The 18,684-nt window shown below is 47.3% G+C and overlaps 1 protein-coding gene across 1 annotated transcript; it reads left to right on the top strand.

The window, feature by feature from the left end:
* Positions 1-11,750: 11,750 nt before the first annotated feature.
* Positions 11,751-16,485, top strand: Zg16b (zymogen granule protein 16B). The gene is made up of 4 exons (XM_021149241.2): positions 11,751-11,789; positions 14,633-14,738; positions 14,851-14,956; positions 15,815-16,485. The coding sequence occupies exons 1-4, from the start codon at positions 11,751-11,753 to the stop codon at positions 16,326-16,328; spliced, it is 765 nt and encodes a 254-aa protein (XP_021004900.2). The 3' UTR covers positions 16,329-16,485.
* Positions 16,486-18,684: the final 2,199 nt, after the last annotated feature.

Below are 18,684 nucleotides of genomic sequence, written 5' to 3'. Positions count from 1 at the left end.
AAGAAAGGAAGAAAGGAAGAAAGGAAGAAAGAAAGAAAGAAAGAAAGAAAGAAAGAAAGAAAGAAAGAAAGAAAGAAAGAAAGAAAGAAAGAAAGTCTTTCACCCCAGCCTGGGTAGTTTGCATGCATTTCTCCTGTGCTTTCACAGTAAGAATGGCTGCCTTCCTTCTTCTGTGTGGTTATTAGCAAAACTCTCATTCTTTCTTGAAAGTGTCTCAAAAGTATGATATTCATCCTGACTCAGTCAAACCATGAGCCAGGAACCTTTTGATGTGACAGTCTCAGTGACCTGTGGAACATCTACTACACACTCCAAACCTAGACTGTAGGTGCAGTCTATAACAGCTGTGGGTGCCATCACCTCCTTGGCTGGTGAGTGCCCTCTACCTGGGTTTCAGCAGATGCACAAGAGGGTGCCCGACAAAGACAAAAGAGACCTTTGCACATTGCAGCAAGCTTCAGAAGCTCCCACTGTCTCTGTGGCCACAAGGGCCGCGGAAGGGATGGCTACCCTCCTTGAGAGAACCATCCAAACCTCTCAGAGTCAGCACCCTACTTCCTGAAACTCTGTTCACTCCGGGTGGCTGGCTGGAGTACTCCCCAGGGAGCACTGTGAGGCCAGCCCAGAGAAGACTGTCAAAGCCAAGGGGGAGACTGGAAATGGCTTGGTTGGTAAAGTGTTTGTTTTACAAACATGGGGGCCCGAGCTTGAATCCCAGCACCCATGTAAAAATGTCAGGTGCAGCATCGAGCACCAGCAATCTGAGGAGATGAGGACCTCTGGGGCTTCCTGACCCAAGTCTAGCTCCAAGCCAGAGAGGGACTCTGCATCAAAATATAAGACTGCTAACACCTGGAGCAAAACACTCAAGGTTGGCTTCTGGCCTACACACACACACACACACACACACACACACACACACAAAATCATTTACACACACTCACAGACATACATATGCACACACACACACGTACACACAGACACACACACATGCACCCATGCATGCACACACATCACACCCAAAGCTATTGTTGACTGCCCAGGGCAGAGGTAGAGGACATGTAAGAGATCTGTCAGCCCTAGACCTAGCCTTTTCAGAGGAGAGGCACCCTTGACAGCCTCTTAGTTATGCCTGGGAAGAAATGTCTATCATTCTGTTGCCCCTGAGTCTATTTCCATGCGACCCTCCTCCTTACAGAATTCTCTGTGCTCCCCCTTCCTGCACCCTGCTCTCCCATTTGTCCTTTGGTCTTTCAGAGCCCACCTTGTCTCTCAATTTCTCTCGATGTCAAGGGTCAAGTAGTTTGCTAATACACTGTACCCTCGTGCCTCAGGATATCTGCATCCCAAAAGTCAGCAAAGGACAGCGGAGTGGAACAAACGAAAAAGCCCCAGCTCTGCCGTCCAATTTATTTTTCTAAGCAGGATCTCATGTTGCCCAGCCTGGACCTGGCTTACTATGTAGCTTCCGGTGACTTTGACTCTAGAGCACCAGACTTTTACCTCTGGAGTGCTGGCATTAGACGGACGAGCCACTAAGCCTGCTTTCAATCCTGCATCCCTGCTTAACCCATGACAATCGGCAAACCTACCCTGCAGGAGTCAAGCCCTGGGAGGTGTCCAAACAAGAGCCCTCTTTAGACAGCAGCCCTTATCCCTTCTTCAGGTGACCTCACAGCCCAGTTCTAAGAGTCCCTTCTTTCTACCTAGGCTAAGTGTGTCTCTCTATGCATCTGTGCCCGTGTGTCTCCAAGTATAGACCAACCTTCATTTCTCAGTGGCATATTCCATACCCCCAGAGGGCTACTCTATTCCCATCTTATTCACCCCACCTCACTCCCCCAACAACGGGTTACAGGAAGGAGCAGAAAGCGACCCAGAAAACCCAGTTTCTGCAGCCTGGTTTTGAATATGTGCAAGCACGGGTCCCCTTTGTCTTCTCGTAGTCTGGATTCCCTCCCAGGACGATAGTGCCAAGATGGGCATTTCTACTTATAGCGCCCTCTCACCTGGCTTCCAGCTTAGGTAGCAGGCAAGGAGGGGTTGGGGTTGGGATGGGGGTAGCTGGGAATGGAGAGAGCAAAGGTTGTGGCACCCTGGTGACTGCACATCCTTGTCTGCACAGGGGTTTGTCTCAGGGACCTCCTCTGGCTGCACTGTCCATATGATCTGGGTGGCATCCCTCAGACACAGATCTAGTGACAAGTTCATTCTTGGACAGGCTGTAACAGAACTTGGAGTTCCGTGTTGCTCAAGAGGAGGTAGTTCATGGCCAACACAGACAGCGCACAGACGCTCCCTGCAGGATCAAGCCAGAACAGGGATAAGGAAGTAGTTACAATTTACTCAAATGTTCCGGAAGACCCACAAGCTGATTTCTGTCCAAAGGTCAAATTGGGGAATGAGTGGCTGAGAGGAGGAACTAAGCCAAGTGTAGGACAGTGGGGTTTCCCCAGCAGTAGCCCAGGGCTGCGGGTACCATGGCTTCTGATCTGCACTTGAGTAAGTCGGTGAGCAGTGATTCTCAGGGACACGTGGGCTGTGCCTGTGGCACCATAGGTGGCTAGCTCCAGGCTTCCAAAGCAAAGACCCTCCACGATGTGGATGCGTGCGGGATGCTTCAGACAAGGCCCTTCCCTTCGTGATGGTGGGCTGGGCTCAGGAGGTGATGGGGGTGGGGTGGGATTTGGATTTCAGTAACATGCCTCGCCACAAAGATTACTTCTGCTCTCTTGGCCTTGGCTTCCTCTGCAGTAAAAAAAAATCAGAATCAACCTCCCCCACAAAGTATTTAAAATGATTAAATGAGTAACAGTTGTGTAAGTATTACCAGCGCTTCAAATCTGATACATGGTGAATGCTGGTCTGTTCTTCCATCCCCCCCTTCATTCAGACATCTCTCTGCTCACTGGCATGTCCACCCTCCTAGCTATTTGTACATCCATCGACAAATTCATTCATCCATCCATTCATCCAAATATCACCTACCAACCTATAAATCTATGCAACTATCTACTTATCTATTTATTCATCTTCCCATTAATTTGTTTGTCCATCTATCTTCCTATCCATCCATCTACTCACATACACATACACTTATCCACCCACCCATTGACCCCCTCATTCAACAGCAACAACAGCAACCCCCATCCAGACCTCAAAACTATTCCCAGGCCTCTCAGCAGGACCCAGCCTCCCTGTGCAGCACCAGGAAAGCAATTCTGCCACCACAGACTTCCTACCCATTGTTTCGACCTCCTTCCTCCCTCTTACTGTCACTGTCACTGGCTCAGCGGGGGGCAGGAGATGTTCTTTCACTCAAACAAAAAAGACCAAGGACAGCATTGGAAGAAGGCCTTTATTCAGGGCTTGTGCTCAAGCGTAAGACGGTAGGTCATGGGATACAGTCTAGGTCTGCTCTCCCAGCAAGCTGTGAATGCCTGGCAAGTGGCTTGTGCTATTGTTTGTGGCATAGCTTGGAACTTGGCATTAGGACAATGCACAGCAGGGCAGCCTGCTCTTGCTCACAGTCTGTGCTCCTGCTCATGGTCTGTCTGTGCTCCTCCTGTCCACAGTATGTGCTCCTGCTCATAGTCTGTGCTCCTCCTCACAGTCTGCCTGTGTTCCTCCTGTCCACAATCTGTGTTCCTGCTCACAGTCTGTCTGCCTGAGCTCCTGCTCAGTCTGCTTGTGCTGAGGCTGACCTAACATCCTTACTATTGGCATTTGACAGCTGACCAGGAAGGCCAGGTGGCAGTCATCTCCACACAGTCTGATCTTGAGGCTGTAGGAAGGCCCCTTTGCAGGCTTTGGAGGAAGCAGGTAGCATAAATGGTGCCAGCTTATGATACAGAGATTACTTCCTCATTAAGGATGGGCAACATGCTTGGGGAGCCCGGGCTTCTTGTCCCCATCCCAGCCACAGGGACACAGGTTCTGGCTTCTCTGTGTCTTTCAAGTTTTACCAGCATGATAGCTTATACCCATAATCCCAGCAGTCAGGAGAGTGAGGCAGGAGGATTGTCTTGTGTACAAGGCCAGCCTGGGCTAATAAGGAAGAGTCTGACTGAAAACAAAATGGCTACTAGGGTGACAGCTTGGGGAAGAAGTGCTTGCCTTGCATGCACAAGGACCTGAGGTCTGGTCCCAGAACACAGGTTTCAAAAAACAACAAAACTAACAAGTGAAACACAGATGTGGTGGCTTAGACTTGAACTCCCAGCTCTGAAAAGGCAGAGGCAGCAGGATCCTAGCTGAACTGGCAAGCTCCGAGATAATAAGTTTCAAAGAGCAAGATAGATAGCTCCTAACAATGTCCTCTGGCTTTTACATGCCTGCCTGCACACCCACATGAACACACACACACACACACCAGTGACTATGTGGCTAATGGAACTGATTGATTGATTGATTGATTGATTGATTTTTGAGACAGTGTCACACTTTTTAGCCTTGTCTGGCCTTAAAGTTGTGGCAATCCTCCTGTTGCAGCCTGCAGGATATTGACATTGCACGTATGAACCATCACTTCCTGTTGAATTTGTATTTATTTGTGCATGTATGTATTTATTTATCTATCAATTTATTTATTTTGATAAGATAGAGTCTCATCTATCTCAGGCTGGCCTTGAACTTGTTATGTAGCAAAGGTTGATTCTCCTGCCTCGTTCCTTCCAAATGCTGGGTCTGCAGGTGTTTATAACCATGAGTTTAGTGACACAATTAGTTAGCACATGGTAGTTATATAAGCTTGGCTTAGGTGGTGCCACTATTAGGAGGTGTGGCCTTGTTAGAGTAGGTGTGTCACTGTGGGGGTGGGCTTTGAGACCCTTCTTCTAGCTGCCGTGGGGGTGGGGTGGGGGGGGACAGTCTTCTGTTGCCTTCAGATGAAGATGTAGAACTCTCAGCTCCTCCTGCACCATGCCTGCCTGGATGCTGCCATGCTTCCTGCCATGATGGTCATGGACTGAACCTCAGAACCTGTAAGCCAGCCCCAATTAAATGTTGTCCTTTTTAAGAGTTGCCTTGGTCATGGTAACTCTTCACAGCAATAAAACCCAAGCTGAGACTGTATTTTTTTGTGTGTACACATGTGTGTAGAGGTGTGGGGAGGTGTACTTCTCAGTCACTGTTCACTTTCTTTTTTTTTGAGAGAGAGAATCTCTAACTGATTCCAGAGCTTGCTGATTTGGCTAGATTGGCTAACTGGTTGGCAAGTTCCGGAGGTCTGCCTGTGCCTGCCATCTACTATGGGATTACAGGTGCACCCTGACATGCCTGGCTTTTAAAAAACAAAACAAAACAAACAAACAAAACAAACAAAACAAACCAAAACAAACAAACAAAAACCATGTCTGCATGCTTTATGGCATTAAGTTCAAGGGATAGTTTTGATTTTGAATTTTTAAAAGTGAGACTCTTAGAGTAAGGCAGGCCTATCACCACACCAGCCTACTACATATGTCTGATCCCCCTGTGAGAGCAATGATCAGAGCAAGCAGAACCTGGAAGGGAGAGATCTTCTTTTTGTTCTTCACTCCCTTTTTTAGTATTTTAAAATTACTTATTTATCTGTCATGTGTGTGCATGCGTGTTTTTTGCTCACGAGTGCGCCAGCGTGCATGTGTGAAAGTCAGAGGAAAAGCTTTGGGAGTGGATTTGTTTCTTCTGCTATGTAGGTCCAGGGGTTCTATCAGGTTATCAGGCTTTTTACCTCCTGGGGCCCCTCATTTGTTCACGTTGCACACGGCCCTTAGACTTCTCGTCATCTTCTCCAAGACAGGGGTTTCATATTAAAACTAACAAAAGCACCAGACAACTGGGCAGAGGCTTGGGAAAGAAGCCATGCTAGTAGACAACGCAGGCACCAGAAAGTGACTCCCATTGTCATTAGTGATCTCCACTGAAGGGTCCGGAGGGCGCCTGCGCAGAACACTTAGCATGGGAGCTTGTTGTAGGACGTTGGCCACTGTCTGCCTTCTCCTTCTCTCTGTGCTGACTGACACTGACCAGAACAACCCAAGGGAGAGAAGGCTTTTTGACTTCTTGCCTCAATTAATGTTTGAAGGGGTGTGTCTCTCAGGTGCTTCTAGATTGTGTCAAGTTGACAATTAAAAACGTCACAGTCACTGCTGTGATGCTCGGCTCAAGCCTGTGGGATTAAGCAACCAAGAACTGTGAGCTCCTAGACTGTGAGCCCTACAAAGCCGTCCCTGAGGACGTTCTCTCATAAGCTTGCTTGGTTGCTTGTTTGTTTGTTTGTTTCTTTGTTTTGTGCATTCAGAGATCCACCTGCATCTGCCTCCCAGGTCTACCACCACCTGGCCTCTCATATGATTTTTTTCCATTAATTAATTAATTTATTCACTTTACATCCCAATTGCTATTCCACCTCTCATGTGATCTTTAAAGATTTACTTAAAAGTACTTTTTTATTTTAAATTATGTGTATGAGCATGTGGTGGTGGGGGGCTTGTAGGTGGGTGCGGAAACAAGAAGAGGCTGTTGGATTAATGTATGTCTATGAACATCTCTGAGAGTGAGTGTGTCTGGGTCATACCCACGACTGTAAGGCAGAGTGAGAGTTGTTAGCGTTCTCTTTCCATGTGGTCCTAGGGATCATTCAGGCTTGGTAGCAAACACCTTTATCTGCTGAGTCGCCCTGCTGGTCCTATTCTCAGATCACAACTATGGGAAAGGGACTAATGGAGACACAATGAGAAACACTAATGACACCAACTTTAGCCAGGATGGCGAGTGGCTGCGAAGAGCTTCCATTCTGTGGGAAGCACCAGAAGCCCTGCTGCTTTGAGAGCTGGTTGGCAGTTTCTTTCCTCCCTTTGTTTTGTGGCTGGGGGGGGGGGTTGTTGAGTCTAGGTCTTATGTGGCCAGGCTGGCTTTGAAATTGTCATGTAGTTGAGGTTGACCTATAGCCTCTAGCTCCAGAGCGCTGGGATTACAGGTGTGTGTCATCATACCCAGCTGGTTTTAAACATTTTCACTTTCACTAGGAAGAATTAATTCCACTTCAAGAAGAGTAAAAACCTCTCTCCCACCAAGACTTAACAGTCCCCAACAAATAGTGCACATGGTCACCACCTAATAAATGAATTTTTAAAAATGAGTTATAAATTAAGAAAAAAAGACAAAAGATTACCTATGACAGTGAATCTCAATCAACAACTTGTTGAGATCTAAAATCACAGGGAGATTGGAGACAAGCTCCAGAGATGATCTTCATCATGCTAATTGATACTGGAAATCTTGCCCACTGTGGGCAGTGCCATTCTCTGTGCAGAGGGTTTCCAGGCTGTATAAAATAGAGGCAGGGCACTGAGAAATGGCTTATACTCATAGCTCTCTTCAACCTTGTTATGGATGGAATGTGACTAGCAGCTTTAAACCTTGACCTCCCCATAGCCTTAGTTTATGAACTAAAATAAGCCATTTCCTCCTCAGGTTGCTTCTGTGGAGTATTTTGTCACAGCAGCTGGAGAGTTAGTTAGGACACAAATGAACTACAAAACAGAAGACTCTCAGACACATAGTATCAGATGAAGGACTCTGAATACAAGAGGTGGCAGAAAACAGATCATTGGCTGCCGGGAACTCTGATGGGGCACACTGAATGTCAGGGGTGGCAGCAGAAGATATGGGAGTGTGGACATTTACTAAAAGTCTTCTGACTGCACTGTCATCATAGCTGCGTTTGTTGTTTATTGTTTTGTTTCTTTTTGACAGGAATTCACTCTGTAGCCCAGGCTAGTCTTGAACTCAGATCCTCCCCCTTTGACCCACTGAATGCTGGGAAAACATCTGTACTCACTACACCCGACTCATACACACTTTTTACTGCTGGTGAGTTATAACCACAATAAAATTACTTAAGCCTGAACAGGAAAATACAACTGAGTAACGAAGTCAAAAGAAGGAAGGGAGATTAAGCCCCAGAAAGCTAGACAAAGCTATAAAGCAAACTGCACAAATGGCTGTGTGCATACAATGAGGCGGAAGATATCCCTGTGTAAAGGTCAGACAGATAAGAGAGCAAACACACATAAAATTTAAAAATACCTCATTAAAAGAACGGAGATGAAATATTGAGGCTGTTTATTGTGTTCCATGTGGGATAACAAAAAGTTCCATAATCTATTGAAAACAATGGCTACACAGGACTGAATGTACACTTTAACATGGTTTAAATGATCCGGGCATGACATTTCACTCCTATGATCCCAGTACTTGGGAACCTGAGGCAGAAGGATTGCCACGAGTTTCATGGTACCCTGGGCTACATAGTGACACTATTTCAAAAGAGAATAAGCAAATAAAATTAATTAAAGGGGGTCTGGAGCTATGGCTCAGTGACCGAGAGCGTTTATTGCTCTTGCAGAAGACGGGGTTGAGTTCTCAGCACCCAACCATCTGTAACTCCAGTTTCAGTGGGATCAGTGCCCTGTTCTGACATCTGAGAGCACAGGGATGAGAGCACAAAATGTATGTAAAACGTTCCTATACATAAGAATAAAACATGAAAAATTATTTTAAAATTAATCATATATAAAATAAAATAGGTTAAATAGTAATTTTTCTTAAATAATGAATTTACTGTTATGTTTGCTATAATAATAAATCCATATTTGCTAAACTCTCACAATATATAGATGGATTTGGATGACCCCAGAGTGATTTGGGGCCAGGGTTATAGAGTCTATAGGGAGTACAGACTCTTGGCTCCTAGGTTTGGAGCCCTAGCAAGCAGACCCTGCTCTGACACCCACTAGATCCTCTGGAAATCCAGTGAGCAAGATGGGAGAGGAGTTGGGCAGGGTGAGGAACCCCAGCTATATTCCTCAGAGCCATATTTTAACTAAACTCAGTCTTGCCATGGCTCTGTCCCTGCCTCTGTTCTAGCTTGGTCCTCCAGGCCAAGAATTCTAGTCCTTAATGAAGTTCAAAAAAGGAAGTCAGGGCCAGCACTGCCTAGTGTGTACCCACATCTCTGCCTTTCTCCACTAGAGGGCAGTAATACTCCACAGCATCATGGCACCAACTAGCTCCCAGAACAAAGACCCATGCTCTGGGTAATATCCAATTCCCTGGACAAGTTCAAGTTCAGATTTCCTCCCTGACAAGAAGCCTCCCAGGGGTCAGGGATCTCTCACAGGCTCCTCCCTTCTTTAGAGGGGGCAGGAAGTGTTCTTAGCTAATCTGCAGTTCTTGGGAACCTTCAGGACCACTGTCAGCAGCCCTTTCTTGGAGAGCAGTCTTTAGAAACACAGCAGAGCCCTTTGATGGGAGAGTGGCCCATCTAGCCAGTGGAGACCAGGTGACTGCTGGGTTCTGACCCCGTTATTTGGAGGGGAAAGGCCATGTTGGAAGAAGGTGTTTGTTCAGCCTGGTTTCCAGGTCTCCATGGAGGACCTGAGCCATATCTTCCCTCTGAGTTTGCTCATGTGTTCAGTGAAGTAAAAGTCTATCCTTTGTTCTCAGCTCCAAGATGGACAAATAATGCTGTCTCCCTGCTTGATCTACATAAATCCCTAGACCAGCTTTCTGTAGCCCCAACCCTTCCTCTTCTTCCCAGAAAGCTGCCTTAGACAAACAGAAGGAAGGGCTTACAGCGGCAGTAAACCTGAAGGTGAGGCTTCCTGACCCAGCCCAAGTCAGCCCTCTGTGCTTTTTCTTGGCTTCCTTTCCTGGGCTCCCAGACTGCATTTCCATGGAGCCCCTATGCATCACAGTATCCCATGGAGAGTCTCAAGGCTGACCAAACTGAGCCACTGTGACTGCTATCAGGGCCTAAAGCACTTGGCGTCTCAGCTGTAAATAGGTACAATGGCAAGGCCAGTCTCAGAGCTTTCTGGAGGACTAAGGCTGTGCTGGGAACCCTGGCCAATCAGTGGGAGATGGAAGGAGTGGTTCTGGGAAGTGGGGGATGGGGGTGCAGCAGACTGCAGCCCAGCAGAGGACATAGGGGGCTGTGTCCTTTGGGGATAGTCTCCAAAGGCAGCCATCTACTGGGATTCTCAACAACTTTAATTACTTTAACAGATGGCACAAATAAGAGGCTCATTTATTCAGGGACTGTGGGTGGGACAGAAGTGCAATGTCCTCAATGTCAAGAACACCCTACATTCTTCCCAAGGTCGAACCACAGTCCCACAAGATGTATGGCTGGGTGTCACCAGGTTGTAAAGAGACAAGCCATGGGGCTCAGCCCAGGTAAGGAAAGAGCAGAGACCTGGCCTGGTGTAGGAGGAGAGGCCAGAGGAGGAAAGGGAGAATGGGTTGAGCCAGCTAGAGACTGAGCTGTGCAGGATGGATGGAGGGCTTTGAAATGTGGGGTTTCTCCAGGTGTACTGTGACAATATGGCTGTCTTTCTCAGAGCTTAGTCAGAGTGTTAGCACAGTGACATTGTGGGGTCACAGTGTGGGCATGGGATGAAGCCATCCCTGGGCTCTTGTGAAGCCTTTGAGCCTACGGGAAACAGGGTTCCCCAGGGTTCTCTTGTCTCAGTCTGAGGCCTGGAGACCTCTGACACCCCATGTCTTCCTCAGAGCTTCATGAAGTCTTGGCACCTCCCTCTGGGTCCTGAACCCTCAGGAGCCATGCTGCTGTTGCTGACCTTGGCTCTCCTTGCTTGTCTCATCTGCAGAGCCCAGAGTGAATTCCCACACTTGGTGTATAATCTCCCAAGTCCTGATCCAGGCAAGAGGATCACTGGAGATGAGGGAGTGACTGCGAGCACTCACCTACTGCGAGCACTCGCCTACTGTTCTCCCTTCTGACTCCCTTTGTTTAGGGATGCAGGGTAATCAGATCTGAAGAGCAGGGAAGTCCAGGATACCCCTGTCTTTCTGGGTTATGAGAACACTGTTGGAGTGAGCAGGGCTATGGTTTTTGGGCTTCCCTGTAGCATGCCCTGGTTGTGCCAATCTCTTGTGGCTTATCTACTGGGGTCTTTAGAACATTCACGGGTTTCACGCTTACAACTTTACTCAGTGTTCTCTTTGCCTTTGCTTCTCCAGCCTGGCCTGAGCTGGTCTACTCAGGCTGGCATGCCCAGGAAAGGGTGAAGCTCCTCTCCAGGGAGGCAGTGGGAGGAGAATATCACAGAGGATTAGGGCCCTCTTCCAGATAGCCCTGGTGGCTTTAGGGCCTCTTGGTAGTGACAGAAACTACGGCATGAGTGGAGAGATGCATACACCCAGGGCACACAGACCCCATTTTCAGTTTCCTCTGCCATTCTGGACCTTGACTCTGCTCAGGAAAGGTCAGCCAGTCTCTCAGGACAGGCCAGGTCTCAACTGTCCTCACCAGTGCTTGCTCCTAGGCTCTGTCATTCTCCTACAGCACCCTAATGTTGGGTTACTGTTGTCAAGTTTCGCAAACACAAACACAGTCCTCCCCCCCCCCCAGCTTAACAATGAAGACTCTTTAAAGGTGTCAACCTGTACAACATTTAATGTGTCCGTATCCTTTAGAAACTTCATCCTTTAGAAACTTCATATTAGGGCACCAAAGAGACAGTTCTCCGAGTAAAAATGCTTGCTGTGTAAGTGTGAGCCCTAGGTTTAGGTTCCAACCACCTATATAAGAGATGGGTGCTGAGGTCCACTCTGAACCCAGGACCACGGAGGCAGAGACAGGGAGGTCCGATGGATTTGCTCTCCAGGTGACAGCCCAAATAGAAAACTCTAGGTTCAGTGATCCTACGCCCCAAAGGTCAGGTAGGATAGCGGGCCCCATGGGTAAGAACAATTGCTCCAAAGACCCCAAAGGTCAGGTAGGATAGCAGGCCCCATGGGTAAGAACAATTGCTCCAAAGACCCCAAAGGTCAGGTAGGATAGCGGGCCCCATGGGTAAGAACAACAATCGCTCCAAAGCTTGAACACCTGAGTTGGGATACCCAGAATCCAGGTTTACAAAAACAAAACCAAACCCTGAAAGGCTGTGAGTGTAGCCACAATATGTGGCAAGGCAGAAAAAAGGCAGGCAGAGCCATGGACGCTCTGGGCAGCCAGCCCCAGCATTGAGCTGGAATCCTGGTGAGAGACACATCTCCAGGCAATAAGGTGGATAGAGATAAAGAAGACACTCAGTGTCCTGCTCTGACATCTGCATACTCACAAGCATGGGTTTGTAAAACACACACACACACACTCACACACACACATGCACGTGCACACACATGTGCACATGCACACACAGACATGCATGCATGCACAGGTACACTTCAGTAATGACAACAGAAAGTCTATTTTATTTTTGGGCTGTGTCTAGCCATCATCAGTTCCTTGAGACAGGGCCTCAATGTGTAACTCAAGCTGGCCTTAAGCCTGGAACTGATCCATCTCATCTGCATAGGTGCTGGAGATTCAGGCAGGCAGTGCTACACTCAGCTACTTTAAAATATAAAATGTTTGAAGCCTGGCTTGTAACCCCAGTCCTGTCCTGTAATCTCAGAAGCATGGGCTCAAGAGGACCACAAATTCAAGACCATTCTGGCTACAGAGTCACTTCAAGGTCAACCCGGACAAAATGGTGAAACTCTGTCTCAATACAAAGTAAAAAGAGGGTTGGAGAGTAACCTGGGGGTTCGTGAGCACACTATCAGCTTTCAGGAGGCCGAGTCAGGGGGATTTCCAGCATCAAAAAGTTCAAGGACAACCTGGGTTACAGAGTGAGACCCTGTTTAATAGAGAGACAGACAGACAGACAGACAGACAGACAGACAGACAGACAGACAGATAGATAGATAGATAGATAGATAAATAGATAGATAGATAGATAGACAGATATATGATAGACTGGTTGAGACTCTACTCAATAAGCAGATGAAGGCCTGCAACAACTTAGCAGGTAAGGGGCTTGTTGCTAAGCTTGGTACTCTGAGGTTGATACCTGATCCTATATGATGGGTAGAGAGAACTGGCTTCAGCAAGTTTGTCCACTGACCTCTGTAAGCACACCACGGCACAAAGGTGCCTCTCTATACAATAAACAAATGCCAACAAAACAAACAAACAAACAAACAAACAAACAAACAAATAAACTTCTGACCTATAATTTACACAGAAAAAGTATGCATTATTTAATCTAAAATGCAAACTGAGTTGGATATCCTTCCTAGGTTTCACGTGGAGGACGAGTTAGCATCTTTGTGAGCAGCAACTGCAAAGCCCGGGCTTGGGAACAGTCTAGAAGATTTGGAGAGGGGATGTCCTCTCATTGCTTGGAAGAGCAGTTACCAGAGCGTCCAACCCCCACTTGACAACACCAGGCTGAGTGGATGCTTTCTCGTTGGCCCCAGAGAATCACCCATTTTATTTAGGCTGCAATCCATCTCTGGTCTGCTGGCCTGAGCAAAAGATTCTTAGTGTGGCTATGGATTTGTTTGTCATAGACAAGGGATGCCCCAGAGCTTAGAAACTGAGCTGGGTAGACCCTGCATAGATTCAAGCTGAGAATGGGGTGTCATGGCATAGTTGTCCACCCTGGAGCAACTGCCCAACCTGGGGTCACACTTTGTGGGGACCCTAGGGAGCATGTGTGTGTCATAGAGAGGTGGGAACAGGAAGAATCTGTGGGTCCCAAGCCAGGCTGACATGTCATGGCTAAACCTCCTGGTTCTCACTGTCTGACTGTGAAATGGACAGCAGAGAGATGTTGGCCTCAGAGCTGCCTGGAGGACCAAGGCTGTGCTGAGAACTCAGGCTGCTCATTGGTATAAGCTGCTATGAGCAGTGTTTGGAAGGGGCATTCACGAAGCAGGTATTAGGTGAAGACTCTGGAAAGATCCCAGATAACAATCCATAAGAGAGAGGGAGGTGGGACTTGTACCATTCTTTCCAATGAAGTCATGGGCAGACTCATCTGCTCTACACACACACATGCTCATGACTGCACATTTTCTTTGCTGAAGACAAGCTTGTTTCTTGGCTCTGGACACCTGCTTTACCTGAATTTATGGAAATCACCAAGTGTGACCACAAGTCTCCCTGTTTCCGCACTAAAACCATCCTGTGCCCCACTGGGATTCAACAGGATAGTCCCTGCATTTGCAGAGGATGGCATGGACTGTGGGGTTTTTTTGTTCAAAGGCAGTGGAGAGGAAAACAAATAGTGTCCCAGCGTGTCCTGGATATATCCCCACATCACAGGAAAGCCTTTCAGGGGCAGGCATACAGAGCTCCCAACGTTGGCTATGACTGGGTGGCATCAGGGTATAAAGGGAGAAGCAAAGGGACTCAGATCACACAGCCCAGGTAAGGATGGAGGAGAGACCTAGCCTGGTGCAGAAAGAGAGGCCAGAGAAGAAAAGGGAGAATGGGTGGAGACTGAAGCATGGAGGATGGATGGAGAGCTTTGGAATACGGGGTTTCTCCAAGTGCATACAGAATTAGGCATGGGGAGCCCGGTGTACTGTGACAATATGGTTGTCTTTCTCAGAGCTTAGTCAAGGAAGTAAGTTAGCACAGTGACACTGTGGGGTCACAGTGTGGGCATGGGATGAAGCCATCCCTGGGCTCTCGGTAAGCCTTTGAGCCTATGGGAAACAGGGTCCCCAGTGTTCTCTTGTCTCAGTCTGAGGCCTGGAGACCTCTGACACCCCATGTCTTCCTCAGAGCTTCATGAACTCTTGGCACCTCCCTCTGGGTCCTGAACCCTCAGAAGCCATGCTGCTGTTGCTGACCTTGGCTCTCCTGGCCAGTCCCACCTGCAGAGCCCAGAGTGAGTACCTGAGCCTCCTTTGTGGCCTTCACCTCCCATGTCCTGTCCTAAGCATCATGGCCTCTGAGAGAAGGAATGGTCCTGAACACTCTCCTAATGCTTCACTTTTTAGATGTCCTGGACAATCATGTTGGCAAGTATTTCTACATTCAAGGTGAAGATCAGGGGCAACTCAAGGGCATTCGAATCTTTCTAAGTCTTTTAAAGTTCATCAAGGGGTGAGTAGGGCTTCCTTGCAGGAATGGCAGGTGGTACTCATCTCACACTGGAGCCTTAGAGGCCTTCCTGGATTCACAACCTCAACCAGTACTACCCAGTATCCTCTTGACCTCTGCTTCTCTAGCTCGATCTCAGTCAGTGTATTCAGGGCTGGAATGCCCAGGCTGGATTAAGACTGGACAGTCCTCAAGGAGATAGGTGGAGGTGTAGAGGGACCTCCAACTTTCTTGTTCAGAAAGAATCACAGAGGCTTGAACAACAAACGGGGTATAGTGTACTGAAAATTACTCATGGTTATCTGAAATTCTAATCTGACATCCTTCCTGCATCCTCTGTCTGATTTGATAAGCAACTTAATATGCAAGAAAGAAAAGAAGCTGGCATTAGGAATGGTCCAGAAGATTTGGGGTGGTCATATCACTTCTTTGCTCAGTAGAACAGATTCCAGGGCTCCCGTGGTCTCCCCTGTTCCTCCCTGACTACACAGAGAGAAGAGCCGGTCTCTCTGGTCTCTGCTCATAAGGTCTGCCTCAGGTATACTGATCTTAGCAGTGTGGCTCCTGCTTCATTTGGGGCTGATAAGGTAGAGGGCTCCAGAGGGAGGCTATGAGTTGGGCAGAACCTGAAAACATTCCAGCTCAGGGTGGGTGCAGTAGCAGACATAGCTGCCCTGGTACAGATGCCAGACTCTCTGAGGTCCTATGAGGAGGGATGTTTCTAGAAGAAGAAGGATCCCAGGCTGCCCTGTGAGAGCTGGACACTTCTGGAGACTGAACTGTGAACTAGGACCAGAATAGGATGCAGATGTGAGAAAGAGCTGGCATCCCTGAGGTTGTGCTGACTTGATTTCTCTCCAGCTTCCAGCTGCAGTTTGGCAATAACTGGACTGATGTCTATGGATCCCGGTCAGAGAACTTTATAGACTTCCTTCTGGAGGATGGAGAGCACGTGATAAAGGTAGAGGGCAGTGCAGAGATCTGCCTGACTTCCCTGACCTTCACTACAAACAAGGGGCGTGTGGCCACCTTTGGTGATAGAAGGGGTCGCTACTTCAATGACACTGGAGGTTCAGACAAGCATCTAGTGACTGTCAATGGAATGCATGTACCAGGCCTCTGCATCACAGGGATTGGCTTCAAATGGGAAGATAATGCAAAGGACTTGATGTCCACAGAGCCTGTGAAAGAGCCAAAAGACAGCTCTGACATTTCCAACAAGAAGGAAGATGAAGGCAGAGACAAGGATAATGATAATGATGATGATGATNACAAGGATGAAGATGAGGATGACNATGACAAAGATGAGAATAATTATGGCAANGATGATGATGATGATGACGATGATAATGATGACCAGAAAGATGAAAGCTGAGTAGCATGCTCAAAGCTCAGCCCTGCATCTCCACATGGCAGCACCTCCTCTCAGCCAATCTCACCCACTGGAGGAAGTAATATACCAGGAGACTCCAGGCTGGAAGAAGCAAAGCCCAAATGCCTTTATCTCTCTTTCTAATAAACTATGTGCATCTATGTGAGCCTGAGTGGTCTTCATACCAANTAGGATTCCCCAAGAACTTCCTTTACCNCCACCCCCTTTGGATCTACACCCACATACTGAGTTACAGTTAGCACAGAGACCCTTGGCCAAACCAGTAGGACCAAGATCCCCAGAATGAGGGCAGTACCAGCCANTGCCTGTCTCAAAGCAGCCCAGGGCTGCAAGGAGAGCTCAGTGTGTGCTGACCAAGCTGTCAGCAACTGGCTCTGCAGTGGTTCTGTCTAACTGTGTTTGAGCAGGTGTCATAGACTCCTCCTGCTCCTCTGCAGAGCCATCTGTTCTCCAGCCTCTTCCTCCTCTCCCTAACNTCCTGCTCACCCTCTTCCTTTACACCTCTAGGCTGCCTGGAAGGTGTTCCTCACCCAACTAGGGATTACAATCCCAAAGAAGTAGGCGCTAATGCCAGTGGAGGGAGGGACTTGCAGAGGCTTCCTTTCCCCATGTCCTTACATAGGCTCCTACCAGAAGGTGTGCAACAGAACAAAGTGAGTCTTCCTGCCTTGAGATCTGGATCAAAAGTGTGTGTGTGTGTGTGTCTTTCTACCTCAAAAATCTGGACCAGAAGTGGACTCATCCACCTCAAACTGAGCAAAGGAGTCCTTCCCAGGAGTGTCCCCCGTTTCTGGATTGTAATTCATTCTAAAAGGATTAAATTATCCATCACAGTTACCCTCAACTAGCAAGTTTGAAGGTCACTCTAGGTTACATGAGACCGTGTCTCAAAACAAACAAAACAAAGGCAGGTGACATAGTTCAGTGTGTGTGTGTGTGTGTGTGGGTGGGTGTAGAGGTAGTGTCTAGACTGCACAACATACTGGGTTCACTTCTCAGTCTGAGAAAGAATTTTTATAATAATTATTGAATTTGAAGTTATGTATAATTGTTCATTCAAGCCAGTGCAGGGGTCCTTGGAGGCAGGAATATATTAAATCACCTGGACCTGGTTATAAGCAAATGTGAGTTCTTTGAGATCCTTTGAGGTGGATGGTATTAACATCTAAGACATCTCCTCAGCCCCCCCAAAAAAATATAAAAATAGAAGTAAAGAAAATAATAGAATGATATTTATGTGAAGTTTTGGTGCCTGAAAAAAACGAAACAACATACGTGGTCACAAGAGTCTAGCAAAGCAAGGTCTCTATTTGAATTATGCAGCAGAAACTGCCAGCCAGGAATAATAGCACAGGCTTGGGACCTGACAGGGTCTTTGAATGTTCATCTTAATAACTATTTACATAAAGGACAAACATGTATCCTAGTCAGTCCATTACTCATTGTTCAGGGCTACGTAAAAGACCCAGGTGCTGAACTGGGACCCCAAGCTAGGATGCTACAGAAATTTTAAGCCTGAAATCCATAACAGCTGTGCCAAGTTGTCCTTCCATTAAGGAGTCAGGGAGAGGGGATTCCTCAAAACATGGCTTTGTGGTACTTTTATCCTGTTCCCATTGGTTTAGTTTTTCAAAGGTGATGGGGCAGGCATCTTGTCTAAATTCATGTCTCAACATTCTAAGCATGATGTCAGTTTGCCTGCATACATGTCTCTTTCTCTTTAGCAGAATGCCAGTTACCCAGAGAAGTCTTGTGAACTTGAACTTAATTTGACACTTATTCAAAATGGAAGTTTTAGGGCTGGAGAGATGGCTCAGCGGGCAAGAGCACTGACTGCTCTTCCAAAGGTCATGAGTTCAAATCCCAGCAACCACATGGTGGTTCACAACCATCTTTAATAAGATCTGATGCCCTCTTTTGGTGCAGTGTACTTAGATATAATAAATAAATCTTTTTTTTTTAAAAAGGAAGTTTTATTTAAAATGTTTTTAGTTTGCTTCCTTCTCACAGAATCTCCTGCTTTCAGGCTGGTGGGTAACTGTGAGAAAGTGTGATGTGGAGGCCCGTCTCTGCTGCAGACCCTCTGGGTCCCTGTGTCTGCGTGGAACGGGTCTCTTGGGCAGGTGGACAAAGCGTAGGATTGATTGACAAACAGACGCACACAGGAGAGGTCGTGTTGAATCTGAATGTAATGTCAGGTCGAGCCTCGGACTTTTTATAGTACAGAGAATACCATAAATTGCAAGTCATATCAGGCAACGTACACTGAAGTTTCCCAGAACAAGGGAATGACTGCGAAAGGAATTTGCAGGAATCAAATAAATGTTTACAATAGAGA

This window comes from Mus caroli, chromosome 17 (assembly GCF_900094665.2).
Source record: "Mus caroli chromosome 17, CAROLI_EIJ_v1.1, whole genome shotgun sequence".
Lineage (NCBI taxonomy): Eukaryota > Metazoa > Chordata > Mammalia > Rodentia > Muridae > Mus > Mus caroli.
This window is presented reverse-complemented; position numbering and strand designations above follow the sequence as displayed.